Here is a 25,888-nt window from a genome sequence, read left to right as displayed (position 1 = left end):
GTAACGTAGGCATAAGAATAGACGCGTGTGCATCCATCGGGGAGGTTGATTCGTTACCGCAGTGTCGGGGACGAGCTGGAAATAGTTTACATTGGCACGTTGGAAGGAAGTTAACGTGCTAGAAGGAAGAGGGGGTCGTGGGGCCGAATTGGTGGCTGTGCTTGCGATGTGCGGCCGCAGCGCTGCATCTAGCAAGCAAATTGGACGGCCGTAGGGTATCGCCACGACACTGCGTTGGGGGCCGAACCCCGTCATGTCGGCGCTGGTGTCAGTGAGGAAAGAGTGAGAGAATCGGTTGGATGTCCGGACCCGGGAGATGGTGTTGACAGACGCAAGATGCACCTCATTCCAAGGATAAGGCTCGGAGCGTGACCTCACAGGCGGGAGCGAGTGTCATGATCAGCGACAGCAGCAGCAGCCACGCGACTGAAATTATTTTGCGCGCATAGGCATGGATTGCATGACGGGATGCACGTCGTCTTTTGGCCATTGAGAAAGGGACGTCTAATCGTGCAGCAATGCAAGGCAAGGAAAGGCAGAGGCACGTTGACGGCGCGACGCAGTTCCGCATGTACGACTTTTGCCATTGACGGCGTCTGGGTAGTCAGTATGTCTTTTTCAAGGAACAATTGGCAACATAGAAGGAAGCATGAGAACAATCGACCCCGATGTTTACCGGTTTCCGCAGCAGGGGAACGATGAAGCGCTGAAAGATACAGATGAAATAAAATAGAATCAATACAGCGGGTGATCTTCTGCCTTGGTATGTCGGGAGAATGTGGGGCAGGGTCTGGTTGATTGGATGAGGCGGCCAGTCGCTTTCCAGGGCCACTCCAAAAAAGGCAGTTGCGCCTGGCGTATAGCAGGTCCCCGTCCAATGTCTGACCTTCCAAACTGCTCCCTGTCCAGCGTTGGTCGTTATTGTTGGCAGCAAGAGCCACCGGTGATGAGAGCGACTCAGGGCAACAGTGCCAGAAACCCTCGATGCATTGGACGACGACACGTGTGGCTTGACGTTCTTGACCCGTCTAGGTAACTACCCACCCGGGCTGGGGAGGTGCGATTGAACCATATTCATGTTCGGGAAGGAAAAGAGACCACTCAGAAACATTGTTCCACCCCTTCCCGGCCCTAGAAAGGGAAAGAGCGAATGGGAGGCTCTCGCCGCTTCAAGGCCAGCTGAGAAAAAGACGACTAGAGCTCGCATTTCACCAGCCCAGCTTCTGTCCAAACCACCTGGAATTGTTTCCGCGCCTTGACGTCCGCGTTGTGCCAAAAACTACACACGCCACATCAGGCAATTCGAATTGGAACCGGACGCTCACTCCGTCCAGAGTCTGTCCTCGAAGCATCCCATCCCGTTGATCCACTTGCCGTCGTGTCGTCGTGTCTCTCTCCCCGCTCTACCACACCTCCCCTCCTCCCGTCGACACCACACACCACCAAGCTTCCCGTCGCACACCACACCATCCCTGGCCTGCCTCTCTCTCTCTCTCCTTTTTTCTTTCTTTTTTCTTGCCCTCCAGCTTGCGCTGTTCTGCGGTTATCTCTCCTTCTTCTGGCAAGTCTGGGTACCCGGCCCGCCCACATCCATTCGCAAACCACTGCAGTCTTTCATCCGTCTTGTCGACTAGCTCTGTAGTGTACCTTATGCTCGGCATCAGCATCTACCCAACAGGCGGGTACTTGTTACCTGCCGGGCGCGTCAGGAATCCAGATCCAGATGGGCTCCTCCTCCATTGTATCCGATCCTACGGCTACCGACTGACCCCGACAATCATCGTGGCCTTGGCTCTATCAACCCAGTTGGGCGTGATGGACCAGGAGTCACAATCCCTCTTATTTGTCGCCCAAGCACGCACAGGCTTCCGTATGGGGAGCCACGCCTGGTCAACACCACATCCTACATGCAACTGCCTGCACGACCATTCCAACTCCTCCCCCTCCTCCTCCTCCTCCTCCTCAACCCTTCATGTCTTGAACGCTTCCTCGGATCCTCACATACATCTACGTACCCGCCCAACCCGACGAAGCTCGGACTCCCACTCTGGCAGCTCCTCCTCGTTGAGCCTGAAATCCTGCATCGGCATGACTGAATAATCATCTCACCTTGGCTACTTTGCAATCTCTCGCCTCCCAGTCGCTGCCTACTATCACCATCAGTGCATCCCTCACCTGCTAGCTTCCGGTAATTGCTCGCTCATGCACCATGTCATGCAGATTCGGGACCGCATCACCGATTCTTTGTGCCGACCTATTTCGGCACGCTGAGTTTCGACAGCCCCTGCCTGGCGACGGCAATGTCTTGTAATACTGTGCCTCAATCGCCCTACACCAACAGTCATCATAGCGCCTAGCCCGACTCCGGTCGCGTCCTTTACCAACCTCCATTCTCTGCATCACGATGGTCGCTTGGCCCAAGAAACCCCCATCTTGACTGGGACGCATCGATCGACACCACAGGGCTGGCTGACGAGCCAATCGTGCGATGCAAAGGGCCTAGAAAAGGAACAAGCTTGTAGGTATTCCACACCTTCGCAGCCGCTAAACGGGGTAGGGTTCCAGATGGCGTGGCTGTAGGGCTCACCTCAGCTGAACAGGTCCCCGTTCCACTCGCCAACGCTAACTCGTTTTACGACAAATCTCCTAGTTCCCAAGGTCGCAAACCCTCGTTGACAAGGTCTCTGCCCGCTTGCTTTTGCGACCTTTGCTTCCTCTTGGGTCCTGGCCGGTCACCTGCCCCCCAGCGAGTCCCCGTCGTGGCGGCCAGGCCCCTGAGGCCTCAGAACCATTCGACGACGACGACGACGGCGACACAAGTCGCCGAGCCGCCACTGCAAATTGTGGATTGTGCCCATCAACCAAAGGTGGATATGTCAGCAATACCCCAGCTGCTCGGCGTCTTCCACTCAAACAAGGTCGGCGAGACTCGCCCTGGCTTTCCTTGCAACCCGCGAGCTGGTGTTCGGTCCGGCTTGAGTTGGCCATTGGAAACACTCCGGCGCTATGGCCTACCTGTCACCATGTGAGATCGCCATTGAAGCTTGCGCCGTGCCTCGTCATACCTGGGGGGCGCCGAAGCAAAGTCGCGTCTCGTTTGGTGAATCATTTGCTGGACTTTCCTGTCACCGACTTACACACGACCGGACCAATACCGGCATGAGTCCAACTTTGTCTTCCCGGTCCTACGTGTGCCCACGGATGGGGTCATTCGAACGAAGATCATGTTGGGCTGAACGACAGGGATCGGCTGTGCTAGTTGCCCCTGGCTTCGCTTCGAGAAAAGTCGACCCCAAACGTTGCTCTCCGTCCGAGGAAGCAACAGCCGCCGACAATGCAACACACAGTCAAGAGTCCGAGCTATTGGGTTCGTTGGAAAACCGAGCTTGCTGGCTGGCGTCTGCTCGTCGAATATGCAGTTACTTTCGCCAAAGACTACACCGCCTTCAGTCAATAATCGCTCCAACATCTCGTTCTCCGTCCCACTCAACAAGGCCTGTCCTTATCGGAGCCGCGCCCGACCACGACCATGTCACTACCAGCTTTGGTGCTGACATTGCCGCCTTCCCTGGCCAGTCAAAACAAATGGGCTGCGAGACCAACAACTTCCTGTTGCCTACCTAACCCAAGGATTTAAAATCAATCACTCTCCAACATACATGATGACCGCATTTTCAGAGTATCATGGCGTCCATTATGCCCGCGTCTGTTCCCCACCCTTGGGCGCACCCATTTCAACCCCATCCACGCCCGCTTCTGCAACGCCGCTTAACCTTGAGGCGTCTCCAGCTTGCGAGAGAACCACTCGAACCCGATAACCGCACACCACTGCATGCGCCGCCTTGCGGCAAAATCAAGCAAAGCGTTGTCGCCATCGTGACTACCCTAGAGCGTCCGAGGACCTGACTAGCGTCACTGGTCCGCCCAGGCTCTCTCGCTAGAGAGAGAGAGAGAAGGAGAGGAGGCTGACTGAGAATGAAGACGGCGCGCTCTGAAAACGGGGATCCTGGGCTGAGCTAGGTACTTTCCTTCCGCGCCAGCCAAGGGTGTCGTCCGTCACCACACACCTCCTTTACGTCGCACACCCTCATGGCCTCGACCCCTTCTTACTTTCATCTCATTATCTCATTCCTTTTGCCAGCCCTTCCTTGCCGAGCCAGATCTGGCGATACGTTTGCGAGCTGTCTCCATATTGCATCGTCTCCCGCGACATGGCGCATCAACATTGTGTCTATATATATGCTACCGTTACCCGTCCCATCTTGCTCGCAATCCTCCCACCCCGCCAGCGCTCCGTTTAGGTCCCAATCCTGACCCCGTCCCGATCCTCGCTTGCTCATGTGGCCGTCCTTCAGGCACAAAGGAATCCATCTGTCGTTGCCAAAAAAGACAAAGCATTGTCCTCGTCCTCAGGAGCATCGCACATAAATACCCCGTTGTCTCATCAGTCGTCTATTGCGACCTGCATCTGCCAAGAACGGAAACGGGGTCCTCAACCCACCTCAGCTTGCAGCCCCTTGGGGACTTTGGAACCTGCCGTGTTGTAAGTCAGCCGTCTTATACAGTTATTGGACAACGCCACTGTCAGCGACGCGTGGGAACCATTCACGTCTTGCCCATGGGTTGGTTTCAGAGCTCCTAACGCGATGAGCCTCGCGCTACCCTAGCGCGCGGCATCCTCTCGAAAATAGTACCATAAAAAGGTTCAAGCACTTACACGACGATCATGTAGAAAGACACCTGCCACTCTTCCTCTCCCTTGGCTTCGTTTTCCTCGACCTCACCCGATAAATCGACCGGGCGCACAGAGCAATCGGCCCAACCCGGACCTTTACGCGGCAGCTTCTCCCCCGACTTACGTGCGGCAGATGCGACGGCCGAGGCCCACCATCCCAACCCCCTAGTCGCTTATGTCCAGCAGCGCCATTCCATTACTCGCAAGCCACCGTTAGGTCCTGGCTAGGCCGCCAGACACAGGCATACCCCCCCCCCCCCCCCCCCCCCGAAGTACCACCACACCGCATCAGAAGCCCACCCGACCAAGGTACCTCTACTTCCTTCGTGAAGGCAGGCAGAGACCCCCTTTGCGACCATCCAAGCCTAATCACTTGCCAGAATAAGCCGGCCAGTCTTTGGCAGCTATGCCCGCTGTCAGTCATCCTGAGCTGGGCTTGGACGAGCCGCCCTCAGCTGCTCGCTCTCACCACCACTTCTCCTTCTCTCATCTTTGCGCAGGGCTCACCTTGCTTACCGTTCTGATCATCTTCCGTCTGGTAGCATGTCGTGCTCTCTCTTCTGCGACAAGCAAGAAGGACAAGGTCGTTCAGCAACACAGACCAGTTGTTGACGATATTAGCCATCTGATCAACCAGCAGCGGCTTCGTCACCTCTTTATCCAGGACGGGGGCTGGGTAATGGAGGAAAAATCACGTGGAGTCAGCGGTAGCAACCAGGCTGTCGGGGTTGGATCAGTCGGGAAACCAGGTCCGCAGGTGAATTTCACGGCTGACGTTGAGAAGGAATCGGGAGAGGCCAAGGCAAAAAGAAGCGGCAATGATGCGCCGTCGCGTGGTGGTATGTTTGGACCAGGATACCCTTCAGACTTGACTTCCGCCGGGTTCATGTTGTCGAGGCCTCCGCCTCCGCCTCCCCTGACGCCTCCTGAACTGTCGCCGTCCGTTTTTATGTACGACGAGCGCAGGAGAAGCTTCACCAGTGGCGTGTCAGAGCTAGACGCGTCCTTTTTTGAACAGCCTAACCCCGATTACATGTCATTCACGTCGACAGAAGCCTCAACGACTACACAGAGCACACGTACCACGCGGTCGTCTCCAACGCCCCGGAGAAGGTCGTATACCAAGACACTGCCCATCGGAGTGCCAGTTTCTGCAACGGGTCCCATACTTGAAGAGGCCGAGTTGACCTTTTCTCCGTCGTCATATCCGCCTACTTCCCCGCTGCTGCCGGGTCCTCCTCCCATCCACGGCGAGGTCCGCTACGACGAGGCGACGAATCGGGAGATCCTAGTGCAAGGCGAGATCATCTCTCTTCTCGATGATGCTGGGGCAGGATGGAAACGTCACACGAGGGTGTACGGAGGCGGCGTCTGCCTCGCCTGCGCAGCATCCGGCGACGATGGTCACCACGGCGGTTTCTACGGGGAGAATGTCTTGCCAGAGGAGAAGCGGTACTGAGAATTTGAGTCGATTACGGACAGTGGTCTAATCAGGGGTTGCCTATACCCATCGGGACGAATCAGTTTATCGGGACGTAGAGCGACGATAGACGGAAGCAGGGCCTCATCAGCATCACGGCGGGACAAAAGGGGTTTGGTATTCAATCTCGTTGGGGAGGGGCTTCAACCTTGCAGCATTTCAGTTACGATTACCCCTTTATTGTGTCTTCGCCCACAAGCCAAGTGGGTTTGGAGTTGATTCCGTTCGATTTCCTTTGGTTCTTGTCTGGTTTTTCCAGTGGTGGAAAGGAAAGGAGATGGTCGTTTGGCAGGGGTTTTTTCGCGGGCTTCAGAAGCATGTAATTGGAGGATTTGGGTTTATTTCTTTCTTTCTTTCCTTTTCCCTCTTCTTGACCAATCTTCACGCTTGATGACATTTATGATTTGATGACGATGACGACTCGAGTCTTGTTTTGCAGGTCACAAAGTGGAAGATGCAAATGCTTATGTGCATGTACGCGTGTATATATTACTGGAAATGAGGCTGTGTGTACCGGTCGGGAAAGAAAAGTGTAGGGTCCCCTCCGCGGAAGACAGCGAGGGAACCGGAGCGAGACGTGTGTGTATGTATGTAAGCCAAAAGGTTCTTAGATCTGGAAAGGCCTGACGACGGGTGTCTACCTTTGAGGTAGAAGCACTGCGGCCGCGTTCCCGTAGGTGATATCTCAAGAGTTGCAAGTCTCATGTTACTCTTGATAATTTGATGCGTAACATGTCACTCACTCCCCCGATACTACGGTCCAGGCTCCACCAGTTATCGCTGGTCTCGTGGACGGGCATGGCGTCTCGGCCGGATTTTGGAGTTGCGTGAGCGGGACGCTCACTTTAGAGGGGGCTTGCTAGTCTCGGGACGACGAAAACGCCGGATCGGGAGCCCGTCTTCTCGGCAAAGGGGGGAGGAGTTTCTCAGCCTGGCGGGACGGGGCACAACGTCAGCAAAACGAGACCAAAGACCTACCAGCCCAGAAAACTTGTCCTTCGCCCGAGCCACCGGGTTACGAGGTCGCCACCTGCCCTTGATTCAAAGGCGATTCTAAGCTGTTCTCGAGCCATCCGCAGCTTCGCTTGTCTTCCTTTGCCTCAGCTCGGTGTGACAGAGTCTTCATATTAGCGCCCTCATGAGTCATCAGAGCCGTCACGGCTTACAGCGTCTCATCTGGGTTCCGTAAAGCTACCGACGTCGCGTGATTTCTCCAAAGAGCTCTGGCTTTGGTAGGAGGTCACGAGGTTACAAAAAAAAGTTGCTGACGCTGAGTGTTGCTTTACGGTACGGTGGCGGTAGAGAGACCGGTGACCGCGGCCCCGAATAGTTGTGTTCCAGAATGGCATCATTCGACTGTCCTTCGCCATCTCGACCGTATGTACATGCTATTTGGCCCGCTTGAGATCCCGAGGCGGCCGTGAAAGTCCCCTTGAACTCAGGCACCAAGCGTCCCAGCGGATGCCCTACTATAGTAGACTGGACCTGGCTGCACTTATGGCGATGGCGGATGACGAACTTTCACCTACGGTCGTGGCGGCAACGGCGGGGATCCAGAGTCCGCCAGGGCGGCCACGTCGAATCCCACCCGAGAAAGCTCCCGCGCGGCGTGGATCGCGTTGGCGATGCACTTGTTGTACCTGGACAAAGCTGCTCTCCCACACCTCAAACTAACTCTAATACCCTTGACCCTGTCCGGCCCTCTCTCCCCCATCTCACGTCATCCTCGGGACATTCTGGAAAAGCCAGAGGAAAATTCCACCGCGTCTGGGGAGACAAAAAGTCGAGGTCGGCCCCCTCTTCGAAGCTCGGTCCCGATTAGGCCGGTGGGCGTGCCCTTTCCCATCCTTCCATGCCGTCAGGCGGGATGAGACGCCGAGAATGGCAGATGATCATGGACACCGCTAGGGCGTGCGCCGCTGTCGATGGTGGCTGGTCGACCGGTCAGCTACGCGGCTCTGCGGTGGAGGCCTTTACTGAAGTCCCTTTGATCCGTCTGCCACGACCTGTCGGCATGGATAGTCGGTTTCTTCCCCTCTGGAGCGGTACGCCGTGGACACCGTCTCTCCCCTCCCAGGACAACGGCTGCTGTGTAACATGCCATGCACGCATACATTGCTCCGATACTGGCATAGTTGGTGGTGGTGTGTAAGATCGTGATCAGCACACCCGTTGTGGGTTGTCTGGAGAAGACCAAGTGAAAGGGGGAGGGGGGTGAGCAGAGGGACGTCAGTGTCGTTGCCCGATCGATAGACCACGTTGGCATTTGCCATGCGCGGCAACGATTGAGCTCCCCTGCTGCAGAGACAAACGGTGCAGAAACACCGGCAAGGATCTAAGCTGCAAGCTCAAGCAGAGATGTTTTTTTTCTTTCCGCGTGGACGGATCGTGGTGGATGGGGGACCATGGTCGTTCCCACGTCAGCCGCCTCACCGCTGACACCCCTCCCCACCTCCTCCGTCAACGGCCATCTCTGAGCAACTGGCTCTTGGAAGAAAGAAAAAACCTTGGATGGAATACCCGAAGCCGAGGGATCTTCTCTGGATGTTGCCGTTCTGGGCTCTAGAGTGCCTGACCTCGTCAGAGGACGCCCGAGCAGCGAGCCAACCTTGGTCGAGTATCAAAAGTTGTGGGCCATGCGCTCGCGCCATGGGCGGATCGCGGTGCAAAAAACACGACGGAAGGATTCCGTCCCCGAGGCAGAGGGAGTTCGGAGACGAGAGAGCCGCAGGATTCTTCCTCGAGACCTACTGGGGTGGCTATTGGACTCATATACGAACTTCACCTGGCGCAAACGGTTGATTGGCTGGGCGGCGGCCGTCGAGGCAGAGCTAGTGCCCGAAGGAAAAAGGAGATTGAATCTCACTCTCAACCCCTCTCAGCCCTATGACATGGTCAGGCTGGGCAAACATGAATGCCTCCGGATGGGTTTAGCCGAGGGTGGGGGTTGATCGATGCAATGAGCCTTGGCGATGTCGACGTGACTGTTCGGCGCAGCGCTGGAGCACGCGTCCTGATAAGTTGGGAAAAGGCCGCGCCTCACTGATCGCCCTTCTTCTTCTTCTTCTTCTTCTTCTTCTTCAAGACGAAATCGAAAAGGTTCATGCGGTTCAAGCCACGAATAATCTCCGGCACGCACAGGGAAACCCTTTCCTATCCTGATTGATATGCCGTGAACATTGGAGGCATGCGAAGAGTTAGGTTGGGATACCTTGGGTTACTATGAACTATGTTTGCCTAAAGGAACATATATGATTCGGTATGTATCTGAATACTAACGAGGCTCTAGAGGTAGAGCCAGCTCCTCAGACCGTGTTAGAACAGTTGGGTTTATGTTCCTTGCTGTCCTTAAAGCACAATCTCGCAACGTTCATGGCTGATACTGCGCAGATACGTTTATATTTATGGAACAACCTCCCTCCCAGGCCACTGCATGCTGGTGTATCATATTTGTTATGACGAACGCAGAAGCCGAAACTTGGAAGTGCCTGATTCCAGACAGGAGCATGTGCCAGACTCATCAGAGTTCGGGCGATACTGTAACAACGAATTGGGACAGCAGCCTTGATGCGTGATGATTGATGCTGTCGAAAAGAGAGGTTCGGTACCGTCAACTCCCGCCGATTAGGAGGTGGTCACTTCTGGAACGGTCTCGATGGCAACTTCAAGCCAATGCCTTTGATGCCCAGCGGCATCGACGTCGAGTCTCAGGAGCCTGGCTACATGCTACTTATGGCGACATGACCACCAGAAATCACAGCTTCGAGAATCAGCAAGTCGGCTCCAAGGCCACAGCATATTGTAACTCGCCCACTGGAAGCCAACTCTTCTACAGCCACCACACATATACATTGGCTTTTGATACCGTACCTCACACTGTCAACCTTTCAGACGACACTGCTCAGGGCACCTCACCTCCTCGTGATCTATGCTCGAGTACTTGCCATTTCCGCAAGCAGGAGATGATCGCCCATGTCAGCCGCCAAGGTGTTATTCTCCCTCAGACCGATCAGTCGGTTGCTGTGAGGCACAAGCTGTCCCTTTTGACCAAAGTTGTCAGTGTTTGTAGACCAGTCCACACTTTAAGATTGCATAACAGCAACTGACTGCACGAGGTCAGATAAAAGGTAGAGTCAAGGTGTGCCTAGTAGTGTCTGGTGCTGCTGTCGCAACAATGGCTTTGGGTCTGTCATCATCTGTAGCTTTCACTCGTATTGGATCCATCGGGGCATCCAGGGGCATGGATCGGTTCTACCACCATCTGGAATCCAGAGAGACGTCTATGACGTCTAAGCTCCTACGTTCGAGATATGAAGAGTAGTGGGCAGCCTGGTCACAATATGGTAAGACCGACTCTTGCAACTCAGCAACTCATGCCACTTCCCAGAAGATTCTTGGGACAAGCCATTGTTTTCCTATCGGCGCGATACTGTTGACCCAGAAGCAGACGCCCCTCTGCATCGAGGCATATTCTTACTTGACCGGCGTCGTCAAATGGAGAACTGGTGGTGGAGAGCCGGGCGCCAACATCGCCTTGCCAAGGTCGCGGCTGCCGTTTTCATGTTTGGCGCGCTTCTGCGTTGAGCGAGGCGCCACGGACACACAATGCCCAATAAACCCCTGGCGGCGGTAGAGGATGGCACACAGTGTATCCCGCACACCATACCTTGCGCGCTTGTTGGATCGCTGATGTTTGGTAGCTTGGTGCTCAACCCAAGGTCATGAAAGAACCAAGACGTTGTCCCGCTCACGCGTGCCAGCCGGAAGTCGCCTGCGTCGATCCCCGGCTTCTTGGCTGAGATCGGCAGAGAGCGGTCAACAAGTTGGCCTAACAGATAGCAGCGGGGACGCCACGCAGAAAAAGCCATCTTTGACCTTGCGCGCTGTTGCGCGCTGTTGGCAGTTTATCCAAAACCAATCAACAGACTGACGTCGCGAGAAGCGGCGGCTAAGGGCCCAGACAGCTGGGCTGGGCGATCGAAAAGTGATTGTTGGAGGCCCGGGAATCGGCTAACTGGAGCCACGTTGGCGATCCATAAGCCTGCAGATCCATTATCATAGGCCAAGACGTTGCAAAGGGGCTTGCGTTGTGGCTGCAGCTTAAGCGCTCGTCGACAGAACCGGCTATGCAGAGTGTAGGATGCAGAATGCAGGTGTGCAGACCTAAACAACGGTCCAGTGATTCGGATCCCAGTTCGTCTTTCTCAAATCTCCCCCGCATGAGTGGGCTGTACCCTGCAAAGCCTGTTTCACGAGGGTGTTCCTTGCGGTTCACAAGCCGATCGACGTGGAACCCCACAAGACGACTGCTCGTCAAGGCCGCTGGCCTCAGGGGAGGCGGAAGAGTTTTAGTGTAGTAAAGCGAGGCAGAGATTTGCCGTCAACAGGAACATTGGGCGGAAAGCTTCCGGTAAAGGCGATGCCAATTATCTGGCTCGACAGCACCCTTCTGCGAGCGATGCCTTGAGGAACTGCCTGGATGGTGGATGGTGAAGGAGGCAGAGACCCTCACGACGACGAAAATCCCTATGGACCTCCCGATTCGAAGATGCAATTGTCGCGCCTGATCCAGCATTCCTCTGTTCCCGCAAAGCCGGGATCGCCAGCGTCGCGTCACGGGTGCCAGCTCCTGTCAGCATGGGAAAAGGATTGCGAAGGAAATGAGAGTTTAGGATTGACTGGCTGGTGTGGCTTTGCGAGTCGTGCGGTGAGAGCCACAAATTCTTGCTTCGCGCAATTTTCGGCAGGGAAGACGCGTCTGCGGCGTCGCCAGGCCCGTATTCCTTCAAGGTAATTTAACTCAAGGCGCGCCGGGAGGGGCTATAACCGCGGATACTAAGTTGGCCGCCCGTCATGTCTCGTTCACAGCGGGCTGAACGGGTTTTCTCAACGTGGGAAGAGAAGCTTGCCCCTTTGAGATCTGCTCTGCCCGTCATCACGCATGGTCTTTAGTTCTGGTGTCCGTCCCCAAGAAAGGCCACCTGTCAGTGTCGAAATGTGAGGCAGGGGCAGGCCGGTACAGCGCAAAAATGACGGATTGGAAAAGGCCGATGTGGTCTCTGGTCTTCCAGTAGAGTTTGACGTCGGGCAATTGAGATGAATTGCCCTCATGACGGGCGCTCGCCCGTCGGCACCTTCCTCGCTGGCAGCCACAGCCTCGGAGTGGGAATACCCCGTCAAGATCCGTCGTGAATGTTACCCTGTGGTACTTTTCAGGAGGTTTGATGTCCACACCATGGAGGGCGCACAGAGCCGACAGCCCCGTTGGGGATCTTGGTACCAGAGAAAGCTCCTTCGCGGGTGTGTCTCAGGTTCCTTGCCCCTTGCTTCTGACCTTGCAAGGCGTGGCCTCCCCTGGCATACATGGCCAAAAGCAGAAGCGACACAAAGGTCAGAAGGCAGTGCGAGCAAAAAGTCTCCGTCGGCGAACCTGGGGGTGCCGGGTTACGCAGGTTCGTATCCATCGAGCTCGTGGACCCCAGAGGCTCCATCGTGACCATTGCTCATCCTTTTCAGTCCGTTCTGGCAGTCTTGGTCCGGGCGGGATACGGAGAATCGGTACTCAAAACGGCCTTCGGGGCTCGACTTGTTGCGCAAAGATGTTGCGCATTGAGTGATTGATGAAGAAGCACATCGTTCATCTACAGACCAGGACGCCATCTGGCCTGAGCGTATCTGCAGCAGAGGGACACATCATTCTTAGGCCTTCTTCGGTTTAATTGGGAAGCCAATGACTTTGGTTTACCGAAGCTTCCCATCGTGTTTGAGGTGAAGAAAGGCCATGGTGTGCAATGACGAGTGCAGCTGGGAAGTGGGAGCGATGCGCATCGCCAACCGTTGCCAGTGGCCAAGTGGTGTTCAGAGAGACGAGGGGCTGCGGGATGGCGGAATACCTCGGCATGTGTAGGTTCAGAGGCTAGCCAGAGGCAGAGGGCCGACCGATACCATGTATCGCGCTATCGAGCGAAGTGAAACAAGCTCCCCTAAGCTTTGGATGGGAAACAGGCCAGTGTGTGCCGAGTTGGGTAGATGCTGGAAGCGAGCCAGGAAAAACTGCTGATGTCGCTTGCCCTGAAAACCCATCGTTCACCTGCACAAACTAGCGCGCGGGCGGCATCATGCTTTATGCCGCCCTGTTTGAAGGAAACGAGCGGGAGGGTCGGAGAACCAGAGGAGGTGGAGCAAAGACGATGAAAGGAAGAGGGGTAATCAGCCGCGCGAGGACAGATTGCATTGCTCTGTATAATTGAATTTTTCCCTTTGCGAAGAATTGATGAACGATTACGGTTCAAGTTGGGAAGCCTTGGCGGGAGGAACGCGGCATCGGTGGAAAGTATCGTGTGGCGGACGGGAGAACCCCTGGAGGAGGCCCAAGCAGTCCAAGCTTGCCATGGGGATGGTGGGTGCCGTCGCCGTGTCGTCGGTGCCGCTTTGCTGTCGTCCAGTGTGCGGTGAAGCGGCTTCGTTTCTGCTGATGTTGTTCTTTCCCTGTGTCCTCGTCTATAGTTACGTGTCGTCTTTTTTCTTCTTCAACAAGCCGCGCTGTTGGGGGAAGGTATTCGAGATTCGACGTTGCCTGCCAAGGTCTGCCCAACATCCCGGGCGACAATTGGAGAGGGGGGGGATGTGAAGGTCCTCGATCGGGTGATGTTGCCGTTCCCATTGACCATGGCTCATATCAGCGACGACCCCTAGATCCCCAGAATTGTTATTTGGAGGCATGCGAGACCTTGGCAGTGTTTGAACGACACTCGATACCGTTGCTGATTGATGAAGTGCCGGGCTGGTGGGCAACTGGGGGATGAAGATACGGACAAATGTCCGTGGGTACGGTGGGCGCTATGTGGGCGAGCACCGGCTCAGTGTTGGTCAAGACACAGAAATAGAAAGGCACGAAAGGGATGGGGTCTTGGGTGTGATTTGGTGTCGGTATCCGTACACCGTACACGTGTGCGGTTGGATGCCACGATGGTACTTTGCTGGATGATCAGCTTGATGCTGGATTTGCTCTTCATGCTATGGCGGGCATGTTCCATAACGCTGGTATCGTAACGTTGGCCAGAAGCAGTAATGGAAGCTTGTTCGATGTAGCAGCGGCGTCCAAGCGAGAACGAAAGCCAGCCCCTCAAGAGATGGGTGGGCAGCGATCCGGGCTCTAGCGAAGGTTTAGCCCCCTGACAACGGCTAGAACATCAGGCCAAAGATGACGGGCCAGTCGCTATGCACAGCGGTACACAGCAGTGGCACTTAGCGGTAGTCGTCGTTGTCGGTCGCAACGGGCGATACACCGGGGTACGCCTGGTGGTCAGCAGGAGAGCAGTGCCACGATGAGACTATTGTAGATCCCGTAAGGGGTTCGAGGGGGTTGATGCTTGCTCGTGCCCCGTTGGAAGGGGACGCCGCGAGGAGTCAGAGAGCTCTGTGGCACGTAAACGACAGAGCGAAAGCTGCGGCCAGAGCAAGGCTCTGTTTTGTCACAAGGGCGCCTCGGCGGGAGCTCCCTCGTGGGCCAGAGGGAATCCCATCCCGCGGGATGGAATGGCAGAGGCGGTTGTTGTCTTGTGCGGATGTCTTGGACGAGGCATGCGTAATGGCGCGGGAGTCCGAGCGAGTGCCGGGGGCTGAGGGCCGTGGAATATTGGTGTACGGTGCAAACAAGACGCAGGGGCTGGAGCTGGGCAAGCGTGGAGGAGCAAAAGAGGTCTGTAGGCAGGCATTGTGGTCGTGCAAGAAGACGGCGTTTCTGATTCGACTTGGTGTATGCAGGAGATGGATGCTGTATGCATTGCACTGATGGTTGGAGCTGTGCATGCATGCATTGGCTTGGAATCTTGAACCAACGGCAGACAGAACAAGAAGGAACGGGAACAGCAGCGACAGGAGGGCGGCAGTGACAGTTTCCAGTGTTGTGCAGCATGCAGTACGCAGCAGCCAGTGTCAGCGCAAGCGCTGCCAGCCAGCCAGCCCAGCAGATGGCTCTCGGATGCAGTGCCATTGACGGAAGAGGGCAGAAGGGGTAGAGGAGGGGTACGTAGAATGGTACATTGGTGCAGAAGGGAAATTGTTGCCTTGCACACCTCGAGTCACGTCTTTCCACTCTGGGAAGGACCCGGCGGTGATTGGCCGCCGAGGCTACAAGTCATCACACTGGCTAGCCTTATTGGGTATACAACATACATAATACTCTGTACTGCAGGAGCAAGACCGAGAACGAGAGCAAGAGCAAGAGCAAGAGCAAGAGCAAGAGCAAGAGCAAGAGCAAGAGCAAGAGCAGGAGCGTGAGGCAATGGATGGCAATGGCAATGCATCGACGAGTAAGTTTGGCAGCTGGCAGGACAGCAGGAAGAACTGCACCAGCATCAAGAGAGTCTTTAGTCGTTCGTATTCAGTCCACACCTGCTGCCCTGCTTAATTGATGCCTGGGCATATGGTTCTTTGTTATCGAGGCATTTCGGACCAAGTGGCTTTCATCCATCAATGCATCGTTGTGGTTCTTTGACGGACATTTATGTCAGTCGGGCGCATGCAGGGGCGATTTGCTCTGCAGTGAACAATGAAGAAAGTGAGAGGCTTTTTTTTTCTCTTTCGTTTGGGGGAGGGAAGAGTTGCAGGAAACCGTCACACAGCCAAAGAACGGCAAGGAGACGAGAAAGAGAGAGAGGGAGAGACAGAAAGAGCAAAAATGGGATAGCTACTGCCAGTTCCCCCCTCCCCGTGCCTCCCGCCTGTGCTCATTCCTTGATTGGCCACAGCTGAAAGCCATCCCGTTGTCATCGCCGTCGCCGTCGCTGTCGCCGCAATACTCGACTTATTGTTGCATGGCAGTATATTGTGTGTATTTTTATTTTCCTTGATTTTGATGTTCATTGTCTGCTGCTCTATTTGAAATTTTCTGGGTCCTCCTTCAAGATCGGCCTGGCTGGCAGGTACCCTCGTTGCCTCCTAAACTCTGCGTTGAACAAGTGGGTAATGCAGGATGTATGCAAAGTGGGCTGCTTCGAGTAGAAATGTCCAGATGCAGAAGTCTCCCGTTCTTTCTAGCGTTGGGCACCCGTAGTTAGTGCATGTTCACAAAAGGTACAAGTTGTACTTACAGAGCATAGGTATGCTGTAAGGCGGGTACAGAGGTAGGTAGGTACGCCTGGACCTGGTCCTGATGGATGGATGGCGTGTGATGTGTGGAAGGCGAAGGCACCCGAAGTGTGTGCAGGTGGGCCCATTTCAAGGACCCTTGTCTCTCCCGAGTCCCCCAGCGAGCGAGTCCTTTCCTTCCTGCCCCTCCCATTGGCCTGTCTTGTCGCCGGTTCTCGGGACATCCTCTCTCATCATTGGTCGGGCTCTCGCCCCCAGTTGGCAAAGTCGGGCGCACCTGTGGCAAGACGCTCGTGGCCCTGGGCCCTGTCTGGCCTTGTACCGTCTCCACTCTCTTTGGGCTCCCCTGGCACCAGCTTTGGTGCCTTGCCTCGCCTGGCCTGTTCCACACTTGCCCTCCTCCTTACCCTTGTCTGGTTTGGCCTGGCCTTGACCCTGCTTCGTCCCGTCCTGGACTCCTGTCTCCTGGCGTTGCTTTGGACTGGACGTGGGACTCGGACTGAGGGTGTAGTGTACACAATGCCTGTGTGTGTGTTGTGTGTGCATGGCGCGGTGTGGTGTGGTGACTACACAGTAGTGACTATGGTGGTGACTGTGCCTGTGGTGGGAAGGAAAGAGCCAGTGACTGGACTGGCGTGGGCTGCAACTGCTGCCGCCCTCCTCCCCCCTGCCCCTGCCCTTTCTTCCCTTCCGTCCAGTCCACTCCGTCCTTCTCGTCCACACTCCCATCTCCATATCTGTCGTCCACTCGCTGCTTGCCCCCATCTTCTACTTCTACATTTGCTCTTTCCTCTCTCTTTAGCTCACCGCCCTTCTTTTTTTCCCTCCTTCAACCTTTTCTCCCCTCCCCTCCTCTTTCCCCCGCCGCTCTGGTCTGCGATTTGTTCGTCATCGTCGTCGTCGTTTTAGAACAGGGAAAAAAAGGGAAACCACGGAAAAAACAACCCCAAAAAGCCCAAAAACTCTCGCATTCTCTTGAGATCCGTCTCGCCTCGTTTTCAACCACCGCAAAAATTCTGTCCCAGTTCTGGAAGGCTTGCTGCTCTTGCCGAACACTCCGCACATTCGCAACACCGCCGCACACAACTCTCAATCCATCTCCGAAAGGAAAGAAAGAGGCAAAGAAAGGAAACAGGCCCATTCACCAGCAATCGCATCTTGCATCTGCATCACCGACAACCGACAACATCCAACAAACAAACCCCATCCGAGAAGAACAACTTTTAATCACTGTACTCTACTTCGATTTCGTCCACACCCCGATTTTTTCTTCTTTTTTTTTTTCGCAAGTACATCAGAAAAAGTTCCCCTTCGTAATCTTCAGCGCTCCACCTTCGCCCGAAGCAACTCCAACGGAAACGTCCCCGCAGCTGCCTAGCACTCTTTTCTGGAAAAGTCGACAGTCATCTGACTTCGCTCTTTCCGACCATCTCCAGGGTTGCACGCGCGCCTTCGGCTTCCGCCAAACAAAGAAATCCCGCCCTTTGTGGTTCCGATCTCCCTCGACCACAACCGCTTCCTGCTAAGTCTTCCTCGACAACTCGAGCACTGTCTTCACCTTCCATCGACAAACCGTTCTGTCGCCCATTCTTTCATCACAACAATCATTTTTTTGTTCTTCTATCCTGCCTTCGACGCTCGATCACGCGACCATCTAATCTGAACAACACTCGCAACATCACCTCGATTCCATCCAAAAGATCGCCGATTTTTGGATTCTGACTTTTTGGCACCTCAATTCAGCCGACTTCTATTCGCCGCTATTCCAGGACAAGCTCCGGATATCCATTTGGATCGGTCGGATTCATTACTGCCACCGTCTTGAGAACCCTGCGCACTCGAGCACCATAATATTCCTCAGACGCCTAGCGCCGCGCATTCCACCTCGACTATCCTTCTTGTAATTCGACCCGGTCGCCCCAGCCGTTTGCAAGGCCACCATACATTCTTTTCAGCTTTGACGAGTTCGATATCTCGTTCATCCCGGCTCTTCCGCCACCTCAATTCCGCGCTCGACACCAATTCCCATCTGAGCAATGGACGCAGGCGGTCTCGCTCAAATGAACTCCAACAACTTCTCCTCGGCCAATGGCCTCGCCATGCCCGGCGGCGGACTTGCCTCTCGCCGCGGTGGCCCTGTGAAACCGCTCTCCCTGTCGAACGCCGCTCCCACCAGCAACGCTGCTGACAACGGAGCTCCCACTCCCCGTACCAGCCGCTCTCACCTGCTTGCGGGCCTCAGGACCGCCCCCAAGTCCGCTACTGCGGCCAACTTCTCGGGTGCCAACAATGTTGCCTCGCCTACCACGCAGTCCTTTGCTAGGAACAACTTGAACCCCAACAACAACATGTACGCCCAAGCCCAGAACGGCCAGTACAACGGACCCAAGACTGCGCTGCCCCGGTATGCGGGCCAGCAACAACAACAGCAATTTGTTCAGCAGCAGCAGCAGCAGGTCCATCAGTCCATTCCCACGAGCCAGCATTACAGTGCTGAGCAAGTTCTGGCGCCGCCTGAGATCCACTTTGACGAGCAGGAGCAGATGGATCCCAACATGTACGCCCAGCTGGTTGCCACCAACATGTACCTTGCTCAGCAGCAGCAGCGCCTTCAGCAGCAGCTCCTCAGCGTTCAGGCCGCCGCTCAGCAATTCCAGGGCTTGAACTTGCAGGGTGCACAGCAACAGATCCAGCAGCAGCAGCTGGCCATGTACCAGCAGCAACAGCAGCTCCAGAGCATCCAGCAGTCCATGATGGGCCAGATGGCCAACCAGCAGCAGAATGTCTACACCTACTACGACCCTGTTACCCGCCAGCAGGGCTTTTACGTTGACCAGGGCCAGAATGACCACCAGCAGGCTCAGATTGCTCAGCTCTATGCTGCGCTAGCTCAGCAGCAGCATCAGCACCAGCAAGCCCCCCGCGTTCAGGTTTCCCCTCCTCCTGAGAACCACGCCTCCCCGTTCCGCACGGCGACTCCCCCCAAGCGCTACGAGTCACCTTCCGAAGTAGCTCCTCTGCCTCCCCCGTCAGCCAACGCCTTCCGCCGTGGCCATAAGAAGGTCATGTCCCTGGCCTTGAATGGTAACAACCAGGCCAGCCTCTCGCCCTCCCAAGAGCCCCCAAGTCTGCTGGCCCTAAGACGGCCTCTTTCCCCCTCACCCCTCTGTCCGGAGGCTATGGACCCGGTCAGGGACGTGCCGGCGAGCATCCCGTCCGCCAGCCCCGTGGACCTCCTTCCATCGAGGAACTCAAGGCCAAGCCTACCGCAAAGCACGAGGGCAGCAAGAACTTTGCCACTCGCACTCGCCGTTCTGCAGTGCACAATCTGGTGCGTGCCGGGCGGGAGCGCAGAAAGGGAACTGGCAGCTCTAACGGCAGTATGAGTCCCGTCTCGGAGAGCGCTGAGGAGGAGTCTGGCACCCCCATCACCGACAATGAGTCCGATTCCGGTCGCAGCGGATCTGGCAGCCTGGCGGGTGATATCGACTGCTCTCTCCCTAGCTCAAGAACTTCCACCAACGGCAGCTGGGGTGCCATCGGTTCCGACCGCCCAAGCTCGCGTCAGAGAGCCCGCAAGAGCCTTGACAGCGTAAGCAGCAATGAGAGCGGCGAGAACAGCTTCGCTAGCGTCTTCAAGAACTCGGCTCAGCGTGCCGGGATCGAAGTGACGGACGGTCAGCGCAAGGCGCCCATGCTAGTCCTGACCAGCGCTGAGAAGCGAAAGAGCGGCATCCTGGCATAGACTTGCTTTGGTCTCTGGACGTCACGACGGCTATGCGCACCAATGTCTTTTCCTTTTCACGACCTGCGCAAGGGCGGGTTGATCCTTTACCCCTTGGATGGCAGGATTGAACGATTGGTTGGACGGGCAGGCGCATTCTCACGAATCATACGGTGTTTCTATTCAAGGGGGTTTGGCGGCTTTATTTACGTTCCAGCATTCGAGGCTTGATTGACTTACAAATTCATCTTCACTTCTTTTACATTCTTAGCCAAGTCATCGAGGTATCGACAGCCTCTCATTGATATTTCTCGCTTGACTCTGGACGAGCAACACCTTGGAGGCTCATGTAGTCTTGGTTTGGACGGATCGAAAGAAAGATATACCCTTTGGGAAAGGGACGAAGGGGAAGACTTGGCCAGGCTTGGTTTTCTTTCCTTCCTCAGCTGGACATGAAACTTTGGTTTCTGCGCTACGGGCCTCTTCACACTTTCCTGAGATGGAAGGGGGACGAGCCCAGGTGATGAGAGACACTTGCTTTTCGTATTCTCTTTGCAGTCCTTGTGCAAGTTCTTTAACAAATCGGGAAAAAAACAATGCACAGACACGCAGTCGTCTCGTTGGATCTGGCTGGAAGGTCAATTCGGCGATCATGATGGCGGCTGACAGGACGGGAACTGTAGTTAGCTTAGGATTGGCACAATACAGATTGATAGCCAACATTTTAGTTTCGTCGGTGATTGATTCTGTGATTATATCCATGACCAACGATACTCGTGTTATAGTTTGTTTCGTCATCACGCTGTGTTGCCCTTCTTGAACGACTCGGCCATCTTCTCAAACAGTATTCTCCTATCCTTCTCTACATAGGCAAAATTCTTAGCCGGCCCGACAATAATCTCATCCTCCTCCCCCTTCTCCAACGCCGCCCACGTCTCCTCGGTGAACTCGTCTAGAGGCATACCGAAGTCGCCCTGGCCCGCCGCGACAAGGTCGGGTTGCTGTGAGTGCAACTCGGTCCGGACGGCGGGGGGCACGACCTCGACGACGCGGATATGGGAAGACGGCTCATGGGCGGCGAGCTGGGAGCGGAGAGACCAGGCGAGGGAATGGAGGGCGGACTTGGTGGCGCAGTAGTTTGGGCAGCGGGGTATCGGGACAAGGGCCAAGCCCGAGGAGACGAGGATGATGGAGGAGCCCGTGGTTGTGGTGGAAGACCGGAGGGACTGTAGATGAGGCAGGAAAAGAGTGATCATGTGTACCGGAGCGAGGTAGTTTGTGGTGAGCTCCGAGGCTACGGACGGCAGGGAGATGGACGATGGAGCGGTGAAGTCTACGCTGCGCTGGACGCCTGCGTTGAGGATGATAGTGTCCAGGGTCGGGTAGGTCATTGTGATTCTGGGGGATGGTGTTAGTCGTACAACGTCACTTGTACTCGTCTCAAGCGAAGGGAAGGATCTCGATGCAAGTGGCTCGCTGGCAACGAGAAGGCCGACACCAATTCCCGGGAGAAGTGGTGCGTTGTCGAGGACGACGGCAGAACGGCAGAACGGCGACAATGGAAAAGCCACGGGATTGGAGAACTCACTTCTCGACCCATCCCGGCAGGGCATCGAGGTCGGTGACGTCGAACGGCTCCGCGGCGACCTTTTCGGGGCCGTGGGCAGAGACGAGGGCGTCGAGGCGGTCGCCGCGGCGGCCGACGGCGATGACGAAGGTGCCGTTGGCGACGAGGCGCTCCGCAAGGGCGAGGCCTATACCCGAGGTCGCGCCGGTTATGAGGGCCGTCTTGGAGGGGAAAGGCATCTTTGGTCCGTTCGTTTTGCGTGTCGGTCGTTTCTGGGCCGTACGACTTGCTTCTGTCGGGGCGAGGATGGTTTCCCGAGGGTCTCGGCGTGGCTCAGCGTCCACCTCTTGAGGGATGGGAGTGACGTCGTCGGCGAAAAAAAGGGTTTCAGATGGAGAGACGGTGAGAAGGGAAGAAGGCTGCGTGAGATGGGATGACTGGGCCGATGAGATGGGTTGATAGGGTGGTCGAGGGTCGGGGGATGAGGTTATAGGTAAGGCAGGTTTTTCCGGGAGCGCAGGTTTCGGCCGATGTTTTTTGGGGAGGAGATAGTGTGAGGGTCATGGTGACGCTTCTTCCCCCATCCCCGCCTGCGTTTCGCGAATGCGACGGGATCCCCGGGGGAAGGGAGAGTGGGGTTTGCACGAAGTCGGGACGATGCTACGTCGGGAGGGGCGGTCGGGAGCGAGTGGGGCATGTGCCGGGGGTCGGGGGTCGGGATACTTCGTCCGATGTCCGGGTCTTGTGAGTGAGGTTTACTTTGACGGAATCTGTAAATAGCACGAGAGATTGAAGGACAATGTGTCTGTTTCGTTGCTTGTAAGACTCCATCCAATCGGAAATCGCGTCATACTATTCCTGATCTGTAGGCTGGTGGTTTTGCGAAAGAAAGGCAGAGAAGTGGAGGGAGATGAAATGATACTTCAAAGACATGGACGGAGCAATCTGTCGCTACCTCTTGTCATCTTTCTACGATGTAACCAGACTCCCTCAGTAGATCAAGGTGTGATTGAAATGATGTGTATAAGAAACATCAACTCCACGTTGCAATGTGACAAAGCAGCGGGTGTTGCATTGCACTCTAACGGCTCCATATGAATGTTTCGTTGTCAACTCGGAATGCGAACAAGCAGATAACAGATGTGCTTCTATTTCATGAACAAACCAGAATTCAAATCGCTGTTTAAGAGGCCCAGCTACCGTTGTCGCTCATCGAAATCTGCTGTCGGTTAACAATGACTCTTCGAATGCCAGCCAGAGCATCTATAAGGACAAAAGTGACGAGTCAATAGGTGGAGAGGGACTCTGTTCAATCCTTGCTCTTATAATCTCCGCGGCCTAGACCTGCGTCTAGGCCTCACCCTCCTTTTCGATACAGGCAACGATGAACCTATGCGGGGGACCCAGCCTGTCGTTGCTCAAGATATTGGGACAAAACAGCTCGTTCTCGGAGAAAACCGTCACTAGCGCTTGATCAACATGAGGAGGCACATTTTCATTGTCATATTCCCTTCAACGCCAGCTCCAGCCGACCTTTTTGTTCTCTTATACTGCAGAGGTTGAATTCAAGCACCCAAATCCGCAATATTTGTACAATTGCCTCATACTCTAAAGCGAGCATTCCGCTGATGTCAGTTCAAAGTTAGCTATTTTTGAGCTTCTTAGGCGTGAGTTGCAAGACATAGGCCAATTCCTTAGTGAACGTCTACGGATCCTTGTTCCCCTCGAAGACGGACTCAATATCATACCCGTCGACATTGCCAAGAATACTTGACGATGTGGGAACTGACCGTCTCTTTATTTATCAGACCCCGTTGCCTGAAACTGATCATCCTGTAACCCTCGGGGTGGTTGTCGTCGTTGATGCAGATGATAGATCTGCAAAATTTCCTCTTTGTTCGTTACCTTGATTCCATTATCTCAACTGTGTTCTGACAAGCTTGGAGTGGTCCAAATAACCAAGCTATGTTCTTCGAGGAGTTGATATAAGTATAAGGAGTAGTGAGCAAATATTTGGGTAAACAAGTACCACAAATATCTGCCGATATGGCCAGGCAGCTATGAGGTGAGTTTTGTAGTCTAAGGAGATACCGTAGCAAAGTAAAGGCTTACACTGTATAGCACCCTGGCTCTATACAAGATGAAGGTAGCACATAGAGTCAGAGTGACAATTTGTGGCTGACAAAATGTAATTGTAACATAATGTTAAATCTTTTATGTTCAAGGTCACCGTCGTCATATACAAAGGGAACTATTCGGCAGACCCTGTAAGTACACCTTGCCTTTCAGAAGCTTAGTACTTATTGTCTACAGTTTACATTTTCAAGCGAAAATTATGGCATAGATTTTGCGTGAAGGATGACGCTTCTGTCATTCAGACCGTCCTAGGATCAAGCACGATACCGGCGCGTTAGCCACGGACCAGAAATGTTTCCGAGACAAACCTGATGGAGATGACTAATATCAATATTCTCAAAATAAAGATTTTTCTCAGTCGGGACAGGACTGAAATCGCTATGGCCGAGCTTCCACGGAACAAAACGCCTGCACATCAGCCGTATAATTCATGTTTTTTCTTGCAGCAAGCCAACTTTATTGCACTTTAATCAACGTCTTCTGTATTAAGTTTGCTTAGAAGAAGACAAGTATGAACTATATAATTAAGAAAGGAGTTAGCACTCGGTGAATCACTCTAATATAACTATCTGATAAATTGAAGTTGACATTTTTTGCTCTATATGCTACAGACTCTATTCTCTGACTTTTTGAGAGTATCTCAATGCCCTTGTAAAGCTCATTGACATGTTGAACCCCGCCCAGCTGCTATAAAAACAACAATCATTGAGAAAGGTCTTCTCTGTATTGTCGTATCTGGTGCTTATGGTGTAGTTGTTTTTACTTAAGCTTCCACTGTGATGTGAAGTCTAGTCCGTCTTACAATAGGTGCTTCGTCACCCAGCAGGGGTAAATCATGCGATCTAAACAATGCTCTTTCCAGTCCTCGAGGGATGTTTCAAGTCTTCGGCAAGCACTGCGTCAAAACCTAAGCTTGCTCTTGGATAAGTCCGGTACCATGGCTGCACCTGGTGCCCAACTGGTTGAAGATGTTGAAACCTGCATCTCAAGCCACACTCGCTGCGTTTGTCAGTGAGTGGCGGTGGAGGCACAGCATGTATGAACTCATCTCGGAGCCTTCGGAGGAGATTTAGACCGAAGGATCCGGGAAGGGGTAGAAAGAGACTTGTAAGTAGGGCAATTTCGATATTTGATTTGGCTTCTCAAACATTCCAAACAGTCACTTCCACATCTTCCTGGTCACCGAAAGAGGAAAGTTACGTCTTTGAAGTGAGGGTCTGGAACAGGCTGGGCACGCACGTGCCTACCGTTGTGGATCCGTCCAGATGTTCGGGTCGAGAGCGAGCAGGTGTGCAATTACACTAATTTACCTAGCCTTTCGTGCAAATGACCAATTTCCTTTCCTTTACGTTCAATGACGCCACCCCTCGACGTCCCTCGAACTTCATTCTCGACCGAGTATCGTTGAGCTGAGAATGGAGGCGCCGCCACCCGAACGAAGCTCTCGCCCAGCATCCCTTCGAAAATAGAAATAAACTCTAGCCCCTGACACAGTCGATGCATCCTGATACCAGTATGCGCAGTAAGTACCCTTCATGCTGGCGCCAAGACCAGTGACTGAGGCTGATTCGATATGCAGGAAGACCTGTGACGTCCGAGAAGGCGGGTTCGCAGTTGACGACAACGTCTTCCTCCGTCGGATGACTGCCTTCTGTGACTTTGCCGTCGCTCATTGTCGAGCTTGTCCGTTAAACCAACGCGTCACGTCCCCTGCACTTGTAGTTTCGCCACTCAGGACCTCGGAGCGGCTAGGAATCGTGCCTGTTAGTCTCTGGAGGAATGATCCTGCAGCCTAACGTGACATGGCCGTCTGGGTGGCTGGCACCATGGCTGTGGTTACTCCTGCCGCTTAGCGTTGCGCGGGGGAAGTTGAAACTTCCTCAGCCCTGCTGGTTCATGATGCGTTGAAGCTTCCAGACCGCAGCTGGAAATAGCCTTCACATACCAGCCACTGCAGTGGAACGGACGGAATATTGGCCCCTTCGAAGCAATATGGGCGATGCCGCGCAGACCACGCCACCTGTTTTGTTGTCCACGACGATAAACGCGGATCACCTGCGAGTCCACAGCCCTGCCCTCCGCTGGCGGCGATTCTTTCCAGCCTCGCTTTATGCGGCGACGACATCGAAAGATCTGTACACGGCAGTCTCAACG

At 54.6% G+C, this 25,888-nt stretch overlaps 4 protein-coding genes across 4 annotated transcripts; 2 read left to right on the top strand and 2 right to left on the bottom strand.

Moving 5' to 3' along the window:
* Positions 1–5,141: 5,141 nt before the first annotated feature.
* On the top strand, positions 5,142–6,194 carry ColSpa_04969 (uncharacterized protein; the record flags this gene model as incomplete). The annotated part of the gene is made up of 1 exon (XM_049271181.1): positions 5,142–6,194. The coding sequence occupies one exon, from the start codon at positions 5,142–5,144 to the stop codon at positions 6,192–6,194; it is 1,053 nt and encodes a 350-aa protein (XP_049127138.1).
* Positions 6,195–18,343: 12,149 nt separating this feature from the next.
* On the top strand, positions 18,344–20,052 carry ColSpa_04968 (uncharacterized protein; the record flags this gene model as incomplete). Its single annotated transcript, XM_049271180.1, is given in 3 exon segments — positions 18,344–18,598; positions 19,127–19,391; positions 19,403–20,052. The coding sequence occupies 3 exon segments, from the start codon at positions 18,344–18,346 to the stop codon at positions 20,050–20,052; spliced, it is 1,170 nt and encodes a 389-aa protein (XP_049127137.1).
* A 776-nt stretch (positions 20,053–20,828) lies between these two features.
* Positions 20,829–21,422, bottom strand: ColSpa_04967 (putative oxidoreductase; the record flags this gene model as incomplete). The annotated part of the gene is made up of 1 exon (XM_049271179.1): positions 20,829–21,422. The coding sequence occupies one exon, from the start codon at positions 21,420–21,422 to the stop codon at positions 20,829–20,831; it is 594 nt and encodes a 197-aa protein (XP_049127136.1).
* Positions 21,423–21,615: 193 nt separating this feature from the next.
* Positions 21,616–21,837, bottom strand: ColSpa_04966 (serine hydrolase-like protein; the record flags this gene model as incomplete). The annotated part of the gene is made up of 1 exon (XM_049271178.1): positions 21,616–21,837. The coding sequence occupies one exon, from the start codon at positions 21,835–21,837 to the stop codon at positions 21,616–21,618; it is 222 nt and encodes a 73-aa protein (XP_049127135.1).
* Positions 21,838–25,888: the final 4,051 nt, after the last annotated feature.

This window comes from Colletotrichum spaethianum (genome assembly GCF_022836535.1).
Source record: "Colletotrichum spaethianum MAFF 239500 DNA, contig11, whole genome shotgun sequence".
NCBI classification, from domain to species: Eukaryota; Fungi; Ascomycota; class Sordariomycetes; order Glomerellales; family Glomerellaceae; genus Colletotrichum; species Colletotrichum spaethianum.
The sequence above is the reverse complement of the archived record's forward strand: the minus strand, read 5'-3'. Positions and strand labels throughout refer to the sequence as shown.